Below are 10,770 nucleotides of genomic sequence, written 5' to 3' on the forward strand. Positions count from 1 at the left end.
GAAGTTCAATTAGTGTTTCCCATTCTCATTTCTTACTCATATAGAACAGCAGGTTACAGAGCAATGTTTCAATAGTGCAATATTTCCTGGTTATTTCTGGGCTGTCTGCATTTCATTCTCCTAGTGCATTCATGTCTAACATAATATGTATGCATGATGAGAAGTTCTGCATGTGCAAAAACATGTAATTTGGAATGATCCATTATATCACATCATCCACTAGCTTTGATTAAGCATAAGCATTATAGGATGCTCAAAAATATTAGTGTGATGCAAAATTTTTCAAGCAGTTTGAACTTCAAACACATTTTAAAAACGATAAAATATTCTCTTAATCTTTATTTAATGATTTATTAAGACCAATAAGTAGGAAAATGCTTGTTGAGAAAAATCAAGTATAAATGTAATATTTTCCTGGATGCAAGCTTTACAGTATGTTTCTTCTCTTTTTTATTCCCCTGGAATAAGTTAAACAATCTAGATTTTTGTAATTGATTTATGTATCTGTTGTTGTCTTAAGATTTAATTTTTCCATAAAAGTTTTGACATAATTATATAATATAAACCTCCTATTCCTGTTCCAGAAGTTACTTAGTTTGCAAGACTTCACAAAGATTATCAACTAAACTTTTAATTTAATAATATAATCTGAGAATTTAAAATAAATAATTCCATAACTCTGAAAGCAAAGCAGAGAGTTAAAAATTCAGTTCATCCACTTAATTTCAACTAGGAACACATTAGAGATTCCATTATCTTATCCCACAGGGATAAATTTTCTCCCTGTGAAAAGGCAAAGAAGAAATGCACTAATGATCATAAGGGGCCATCACCACAGAGTAAGGCTTCCTGGTGGCTGCTTCTGGCTCTGCTGGTAACTTTCTGTATTATCTTTGACAAGTCACCTAACTATTAGTTCCTCTGTTTATTCCTTTATTTCAAAAAACATTGGCATAGAACTTAGTTTTTAAAATATTTTCAGATAATCAGAGAATGTCATAGTAACATCCAGAAATGTTTTCACAGGAAGGAATTCTTCCTGCAAATGAACAACAAAGTGTCTATCACTGTTACCCTTAAATAGCCAAATCAATCATTTTTTTCTTCCAGGCAACAGTTGCTGCATTTGCTGCGAGTGAAGGCCATTCACACCCGCGAGTGGTGGAGCTGCCAAAGACTGAGGAAGGCCTGGGCTTTAATGTCATGGGAGGAAAGGAACAAAATTCACCTATTTATATTTCTCGTATCATTCCTGGAGGAGTGGCAGAAAGGCATGGTGGGCTCAAACGTGGGGACCAGCTGCTTTCAGTTAATGGAGTGGTATGTGGAAATTTGATAGAGCTTTCATATTCATCTGGATTTTCATTTTTCACAGCTGTTCTAACATTGTGATTTAAAATGCAGCCACACGAAACAAAAATAATTAGTTCTGTGAGAGACCTTCAGTGTGCGTTTGTGGTGCAGTGAGGCAGAGCTCCACCAACAATTTTGTGCCATTATAATTTCTGTTGTAATGGAGAGTGCTTGGGAAATGGTACATTTTCATTTCAAATCCACACCACCTGCCTAATTTACAAGGAACCTATGTCCTTAATGATAATTGATAATTCTGTAAATTCATCTTGCAGTAAAAGCTTAATAACAGAGTGTCGTTCTTTCATTTTGTAGCCTTCAAGGCACTCAGCCCTTTCCAAGCACAATGATGACACAATGGCACTTATGTAGTCTTGTGACCTTCAAAGGCTCTGAACACATAAAATTGAAAGAAATTTGGTAAGCACATTTGGTGCTGATTTGCAGTGGAGGGTGCATTCTAGATTTCTTTTAGTGATATTCATCCAGCTGTGATATCTTTGTCAGAGAAATCAGCAGTACAAATGCTCCCATACAGGGAACATGTATGTTTAGTAAAATGGTACATTTTTTTCATGGTCATTTTTCATGAATATCAAGCTGGAGTATTTTGTAGTAATTTCACTGTGAATGTCAACATGGAGGTAAAAAAAAAGGGCTGTTGGATTAGAGGACCCATAAGGCTCTGACTCCATGATACAGGTTAAATTCTGCCTTTACATTACTTTGTAAAAGAGCACACAAAGCAAAATGAAAGTATTGAAAAGATTAGAATACTCATTCACATAACCTTACCCTTCCCTTTGTGAACATGTAGTCTTTTTCCATGCAAACCTCCATCTGACCTTGTATTTAAATACATCAAAGGCACAGAGTAGCAGTTTCTGAGTTCAGTCAGAAATCTAAGACTTTAAAACTTAAATTTCTTCATTGTTGCAAGGTGAAAAACAATAGAAATGTTCTATGTTTTCATCTATTTCTCTCAACACTAGCTATTCCCTTTCTGTTGTAACAAAATATTAGGGTAATACTTCAGACAGACTTTTTACCACTTCTTCTATCAATTATCATGGTCTCAAAAGAGAAATACTATTTCTAAAAACTTGCTTGTACCAAATAGCAATAAGAAAGAAAAGAAAAACCCACTGAAAAGATTATTTAGTCTTCAATGAAAAGAACTCAATGGAATGCTTTAGGAAGTTGTTTAAACTTCACACTGATTTAAAGTTAACCAGAGAATTTTGTGGTTGTTTTTTTCAACAAGTGATTAAAAAGGTGAAAATAGTTTCAATGTACTAATTGATGGATGGTTCTTGAAAAATCCTTTTACTGTCAACAGTATCTAGACAAAGACCAGAGAGGAAAGTGGTGAACATTCAGATGTCAAGCTATATTGAATTTGACCCTCTTGTCACCTCTATTTTATGATTCTCCAGTCAAAAATTTGATGTGTGCACTTTAGAATATCTATTTAGGTAATGCAGCAAAAAACACAGTACAAAATTCCCAATTGCATGTGGACACAAGAGAAAGTTGCTTTAGAGATGAAAAAGATGTATTTTTGTATTCAGAGCAAACAACGGAATTCAAAGCTTGAATTCATGTTGGTACTTGAAACAATCACAGAATCATAGCACGGTTTGGGTGGGAGCACCTTCCACTAGAGCAGGTTGCTCAGAACCCATCCAACCTGACTTTGAACTTCCAGGGATGGGACATCTCCAAGTTCTCTGGCAACTTGTTCCAGGCCACCTTCACAGTAGTGAGCAACTACTGTTCATAAACCAGTCTTGGGCTAAATAATCCCACACAATATAATTTGAAAAAAGACAAAAATTATAGAAGTGATTATTTGTTGCAAACAAGCTTGAGACAGGACAAAAAATAATCTAAATTTAGCATTGTTCACTGGGACACTCACTCTGTGGTTCTCTTAATTGAGCTGGAGAAAAGCAAATAATGTACAGTATGTACAATAGAACAGACAGTTCAGTGGTGGGAATGGAATGAAATATCTGTAACTTGTTTGTGCTCAATCACTGATGGTTATCCAACTTTATAATTAGGAACATAAAATTAGAGCTGTGTGTTCAGAATGCAGATTTGTTATCCCAGCATGACTGGGAAGAGTGTTCCTTGAGCTGTTTGGCTGCATGTTAAAAAACAGTGTTTTCTCATTATGCTGAGGATTTTGTAACATACTTTTGTCCCACACCCCCTAAAAATAAAGGAAATTGAAAGCAGTAAGCCCTGCAGATGGCTCGACAAAAACACTTGCTGGTGCCTGTTGATATCTGGCAAAGATTCTGCATTTGTCAGATACCTTGTGTGAGTCAGATACAGAATGGATGCAAAATAGATTTATAATGACTAATTTGTCAACCAAGTATTTCTGTAGGGATACCTAAGAGAAATATTCTTCTTAGTCTCCCAACTTGTGGTCTAGCAGATGTTCTTTTTGTCTTCAGGAAAGTGAATTTTTTTTCTTCTAGATTAATGGCAAGTCTGTGAACCAGGATAGAGTAATTGTTGGTATTTGCCCACACAATATCTGCAGTTCTTTCTGCTGTTCTTGTCTCTACAAATGTTTTTCATCCTTCTCTTTCATGCAATCTGCCAATGCAATAATGGAAAAAAGGAATAAGTGTATATAAGTATATAAAATAAAAAATTATATGTTAAGTAAATATATACTTTCAAAAACAATTTTACCCATTAGGTGGGCAGCTCTAAAGTAACATGAGTGTGTCAGATCCTTGCAATGTCCCCCACCAGCATAATCCAGTCAGCAAAGTACCTTGTAGAGGAATGACCGATACCAGCAGGAGTCCTCTGCCAGCCCAGCTTTAGAGGTTTGCAGAGGCAGAAGCATTCCAACAGCAAAACACCCCCCTTTGCTCTTTCCTTTTCCTGCTCTATGTAATTTCTGCAGCTGTTGTTAAGCAGGTAAAGTTTTTGTAATACCTTGAAAACTGGAGTGCAAGCAGCAATAAAGACATTAAGAGCAAGTTTAACGATCATATTAATAAGAGCTGAAAACTGTGGTTGTCAAGATCTGAGTGAGGTGTGTTCAGAGAGCAGGATTTGTATTTAGCATCGCTATGTTTGCCATTGGTTTTGTCCCCTCTTTGCTTATGGCTCAGAGCATTAGGCTTAATTCTGCATCGTTACCATTCAGATCAATGGGAGTTTTCCATTGACCTGGATAGCAGCAAAGTCAAACCCTTCATTTCTAATTAAAAAATACTGTCTAAACTGGAAAAACAAGGCTGGGAACAACCAGGAGAGAAAACAAACAAGCATGAATTCAACGCAGTTTGCTAGATTGTTGAATGATGTATTAAAACACCCTGTCTTATTATTGCCCTACAAAACAATCACAATTTCTTATTGGTGTTTATAAGAACCATCCAGCATTTTGCAAGCAAACAAATGTTTCTATTGCATGAAGCTTGGGAGGAAACAGTGTTTGTTCATAGCCTGTTCTAAGTTTATGCTGTTGCACGGCAAAACCAAAATGACACCACTGAATATCCTCTCATTTCCTCTGAATGTCTATGCCATGCCATTCTGACCATTATTTACAAGCAAAAAAGGAAATATAAAACAATGCCAAATTTTGTACACTTTCTCTCAAGACTTATATTTCCAAAATACATAAGAGTTTTAAAACACAGCAGGTACTAAAACTTTGGTTTATTTTAAATGGGAAGAAAAAGACTTATTTTTAGATTATCTAAAACCCATGTGAAGGTTACCGATGCTCAGGCTATTGGGTTTTTTTCTGTGCAGAGATATTTTTGTTTTTGGAATATGTCCTACAACAAGTGGACAATTGTGCACCATTAGAACATTTTCCCCTTTTTCTTAAGGTGTGTAACAATGCACATGCCTAAAAGGCATATGATTCCAGTCAGTCCACTTAATGATAGAAATTGAATACTCTGTTTAACAGCTGAGTCACCTCCCTCTTTTGGAAATTTACTGTTCCAAACAACAATAGCATAGAAGTCAGGGCTTGAAAATTAATACATGCCCAGCAGTGCATAAGTCTTACTTAATGCTTTCTTTTTAGTGGTCCCTTAAAAAATGTAAGGTGTGGAAACTGCGTAAAACTCTGCCACGCTTTCCATATGAAAAGGACACAGCTCTGGATCAAAGCATCATTTTCACTATTAAATCTGTTCTCCCTGCTGGCAGAGTGTGGAAGGAGAGCACCACGAGAAGGCGGTGGAGCTGCTGAAGGCGGCCAAGGACAGCGTGAAGCTGGTGGTGCGCTACACTCCCAAGGTGCTGGAGGAGATGGAGGCTCGCTTCGAAAAGCTGAGAACAGCCCGGCGCCGGCAGCAGCAGCAGCTGCTCATTCAGCAGCAGCAGCAGCAGCAAACTACACAGCAAAACCATATGTCGTAGGTGAGAGGATTCAGTGTTCTTCCCTAGAGTCCTCTGGCAGCACCCCACCTGGGCCAGCCACTTCCAGGTGTCTGTCAGGGCAGCGTCTGCTGCCAGAGCCCATCTCAGCCCCAGACAGGAGCAGGGCAGCCCCAGGCCTGGGCACCTGTCTGGGGATAGAAACAGGCTGGGACATGAGCCCACAGTGGGCCCAGTTTAGTGGCACCCCATGGCTGGGCAGGGCAGGGCTATGGGGAGCTGGAGACTGGCCCTGCTGGGGCATTGCTGGGGCAGGAGATGGCAGCCCTAGTGCCTGACATGAGGTCCTGGGCTGGGACAGGATGGAGGGAGCCCCAAGGGGGGCAGTCAGGGGCCTGGAGGTACCCCTGGGGACCCAGCCAGCGCATACTGCCAGGATGAGCAGAGCTCATTCTTTGGTACCTTTCCACATGTTTTTTCCCAGTAAAGATGCATTTTGAAAACAGGTTAAAGGCACTAGAAAATTCTGGAGCCAGTTTCCAACTGAAAACCCTGAGATCAAAAGCCACTATGCACTTCTGGCTTATCTGTAAGTGAAAGGAGTCCTGGGAATGTTTTTTTTTCTCTAATATTAACAACCAGAGCATTTATGACAAGAATATGCCACCAGGTTTAGACAGTTTAAAGCATTTTCAACTAATCTGTTACCACTCTACAATGAAACCTCAAGATTTGCTGGTGGTAGGTGAAGAAAAGTCTTTGAAGCCTCTTCCTTGCCACAGGGAACGCTTCATTCTGGTCACTCTGCTGGGCACCTCTAAGTGCTTGCTTTTGGATACAGTTTGGTAGGAAGTATTTCATTCACTCTTAACTGACATTCAAAATCACAATAACTTCCAAGAGGCTTGCAAGTCTCCCAGTGGTGTGTGAGGTTCAGAGGTTCTCTGTATATGCAGTTTTTCTGAAATCAGTGAGAGTTTGTGCTATGAGTGCATTTATAGATATGCTCCATTTGCCTAAATAAAATCAAGTAGGAAGCATGTCCTAATGATTTAAGTCCCAACCCTCATCTCATAGCTGTTTGTTCCCAAAACAGTATACATGTACTAAAAGAGTCAGTGACTCAGAAAGTCCCCAAATGGTCAAAATCTGAAGCTCTCAGTGATGGTCTCATCCTCATCAGTGTTGACACTGACCTCTGTTGGTAATCAGGGGAAAACACCCACCTTGTAAACACCCTGTCCTGTGACCCCCAGTATTCCAGATTTGTTGGGGCAAACAAGGGCCCTGAGAAGGTTTTGAATTCCACCCCAGAGCCTCTACTCAGACAAGAGGTATAAACAGTAGTATTTCATGAAGTAAGTTTGGGGTTTCTAAGTAAACCAGGGTCATTGCAGGAGACAGACATACACATGAAGTTTTTAATTCTTTTCAGTTGCCTAAATCATTTCATTAGCCAGTAAGGAATTTTTGCTGATTTTAAATTGAAAGGGAGAAATAGCAGGCAGAGACAGCCACCAGCTTAATTCCTCAATTCTTTCTGCTTGCTCTGAGCAATGTGTTTCTTTAATTCTAGGTTGTTCTCGAGAAAGAAGAAGCCTCAATCAAGAGTTCAGTAATCAGGCAACCAGAGCTGTACTCTAGTATTCCAGCAAAAGAAAACAACTACAGGAACATGAAACAGAATTCATCTGGAGAATGTACAGTACCAGACTAAAGGGAGTTGTAGGGAGGGCACCATCATGGTAAGGCTTTTCAGCACACAGTGGTCACAGATACATTTTGCTTCTGTGACTCTGTTGCCAATGAGAACGGCATGATTGGTAAACCCTATGAAACAGCCAAGTCCAGGGCTTCCAAATAATTCTGTTTGATCTCCTCTTGCACTCCTTACTCTGACAAATTTCTAGTTGGTTTTCTCTAGTCACTGAAAGTTTTGTTTAGGGAGGTTAAGATTGGCTGCTTTTGAGAGCAGGATCTTTCTCTACAGTTATCTCCAAAAATGAAAAACATCAGTTCAAAATTTTTCCACAGACATCAAACTTGTACATCATGCTTCATAACCACTTTGTACTATATCTGGTAGATCTGTTTTAACCTAACTTCCTGTTTATAATTTTCAGATTTCCCTCTGGAAATAGCAATTTACTATATTTATAAAGTATTCCATTTGTAGAAGCAATTGGCTTTTTACTCTTGGTGTTTCCATATATTTTATTATGCATCAACAGAGTGAGAAAGTTTTAGGTCAACTTTAATTTTATTAGTAGTAAAGTTAGGGAAGCCTAGAACTGTATTTTTAAACGTAGGTATTGCTTGTATCTATTATAGTTACTATTCAGAAATCTATAACTGGATATATTATATATTTATTCAATAAAATATATATTGTCTGAATGTACCTGTTAGAGAAGTAGGGTCTTTGCTTAGCATGTATTGCAAATGTAGTAAGCTAATGTTAGCAAAAGACCAAGCTTTGTTTGGCAGATATTACTGTGATAGCATAATCTCTACACTTCTGTATTGTTTTATTTATTTTCCAGTCTAATGTTAATATATTTTAGAGAGGAGGAAATGTAAGTTGTTTCTTTTAGGACTCACACATTATCATTTAAATCAATTTGAAATTACAGTCTGACTTTTTTTTTTTTTTAATTAAACTGAACTGGAATGTGCAAGCAAAATCTGTAAGTTCTTAAGTTTACATGTCTGCTTTTCCAAAGAAGATAGTCAAAGCTGGAGGGCCATAAATGTCATCTGCTTTCAAGAAAATAAGAAAATGGACCCTCAAATCCTAAAAAAAAAGATCATTTTTACATGCCTTCTATGCTTCATTAGAAAAGACTTGGGGGAGAAAAGGGGATTAGGGGAAAACCATACAGTCATTGCATGTTGGAAACTCCTGCTGATGTCAATGAAAGTTCAATAATGTGCAGAATGGAATGTATAAATGGTCAGAAACAGTGTTCTAGTTTTGAACTTGGAACAAAGTCAGAAACAATTAATATATTGGAGGGTCTATTCTCAAACAGAGAGAGACAAAGCAAAACAGGGTAAATTGGCAGTATCATAGCATATATTAGAAACCAAATGCAGGCTAGCCAACAGACTTGACAGTGTTTGATCAGTGTAAGTAGCCATTGAAAGGAAATTACTGTATGTTTAAAACCAAACAGCATGAATTCATCTAGAGAAGCCTTGTTTTATACAGAGAGGTAATTATATTCAGTAATCATTGGTGACAATATCAGTTAAGAGAGTGGAGCTTGATGGTCTCTGAAGAGAGACCAGAACTGAAGATGAAATATATTGTATTGTGCTCTGCACGGTGTCTTTTTATACTTAATAAAATTGTACGTACCTATTTTAAAACTGTTCTCAAACAGGCATTGCTATTAATATTGAAAGTTTTTAAGTTGTTATTATGACTGCATATAACTGTCTTGTATCTCATCAGTATGATTTGGATTACCCTGATAGCTGCATTTTCAGAGACCAAATATTCAGATTTAGTCAGCCCACTGTACTGCATTTTTCCAAACCGCCTCTCAACCTCCTTCCCTCCTCTTCTTCAAAAAATTTGAGTGGAATGTGCTGATTAATAAATGTCAATAATAGACTGTAATTCATATAGAGAAGCATATAAAATTCATTTTCATATATTATTATTCAATAAATTATTTATACACATTAAAATTAACATTCTAGTCTTCACCAACATTTAACAGTAAGAACTGTCAATGACTTTGAAGTGAAAACAGGAAGAAATAGCTTTCTATTGCTTTTCATGCCCCTTACTGATCAATAAAACATACAGCTACGTAATCACAAAATAACCACTGTCCCTAAGCCTGTGATACGGTTTTGGATTTTAGTCAGTATTTTCATTTATGATTTAAATGTATTTAGTCCTGATTTAACATGGTACTTCCATGTGTGCACATGAGCGAATTAGTATTCAGAAGAAGTGCAGGGAAGACAACACTTTCCACATGTAGGTCTGCAGCTATTTGTGCATTGTATTTTAACTGATTGGTCTCCTGGCATTTGCTGTTACACTACACTAAACTGATATTCTTTCAGTCAACTTAGTGAGTTTTATTGCCTATATTTACCTTTGGGGCTCTCCCTCATGTTTCTCTGCAGTGGCAGCAAACTGAGGTTGAAGATCCAAGATGCCTTTTTTGTCTCTTTATTACAGTAGCCAAAGGAATGTTTACACACTCTAGCATCATGTTCACTTACACCAAAGATCCAGGTGCAGGATCTAATAATAGTAGAGATTTAGTGTTGGTGGTATTTACTTAGTTAAGTTGATGGCTCTGCTGTGCTAGCCATAGTTTTTCTGTTTGTGTTATTTGATGTGACTGGCACTTTATAAGATATTGAAGAATTCCATAGTCTTTGATAAAGCAAAAAGCTCACCAGCTTGAATTTCAGAATTATGCAGAAAAGTGTCTGGAAGTACTAAGGACCATTGCACGTGTAAGCAGTGGATTATTAGCTAGAAGCAGTACTGTCCCTCCATAACTTTTAGTGAGACTGTTTCCATATCCAGCATCTAATAAAACAAAACAGATTTCTAAACCTGAGAGTATTCTGGGACAGTTTGCAAGAACGTGCTGCCTGCTGTACACGTCTGATGAGACATACAGCTCATTGTGCTTTGCCATGAGAAGGTCAGGTTGAATTAGGGATGTGCTCAAACAGTCTTGCAAGCAGACCCATGTTAACCCTGCTTGTACATGAAGTGAATGCAGTCTGAATGAGCAGAAAGATTTAGATACATGTTTGATGAATTCATTATCTCTACGTTCAGCTGTCCAAAATCAAGCTGTGGAGCTGTTTCCAAAGTCAAGAGTTGGAGGTATCCATTAAATGTGATTCATTTCACCTGTCTCTGACATACATCTTAAAATATAGTAAGGCATTCTGTTAAAAAGATCATAAGCAGAGCCACTACTAAACAACTTAAACTACTAGCTTAGAATAAATAATGGCTTTTAAGGGGGTGTTGCTGCTACACTCATACACAGCTTTGAAATA

The 10,770-nt window shown here is 37.7% G+C and overlaps 1 protein-coding gene across 2 annotated transcripts in view; it reads left to right on the forward strand.

The window, feature by feature from the left end:
- LIN7A (lin-7 homolog A, crumbs cell polarity complex component) overlaps positions 1-9,096 on the forward strand; it is a 46,318-nt gene extending 37,222 nt beyond the window's left edge. The window contains exons 4-6 of one of the 2 annotated variants that reach the window (XM_071423362.1): positions 1,111-1,320; positions 5,554-5,762; positions 7,301-9,096. In XM_071423362.1, coding sequence (XP_071279463.1) covers positions 1,111-1,320; positions 5,554-5,762; positions 7,301-7,343 — 462 coding nt within the window. In that variant the 3' untranslated portion in view covers positions 7,344-9,096. Of the gene's footprint in view, positions 1-1,110; positions 1,321-5,553; positions 5,767-7,300 lie in introns of both variants that reach the window. The other variant, XM_071423361.1, reaches the window with a different exon arrangement.
- The last annotated feature ends 1,674 nt before the right edge of the window (positions 9,097-10,770 follow it).

Source organism: Agelaius tricolor, unplaced genomic scaffold (assembly GCF_023055355.1).
Source record: "Agelaius tricolor isolate 1412-34295 unplaced genomic scaffold, bAgeTri1.0.p SCAF_3, whole genome shotgun sequence".
Lineage (NCBI taxonomy): Eukaryota > Metazoa > Chordata > Aves > Passeriformes > Icteridae > Agelaius > Agelaius tricolor.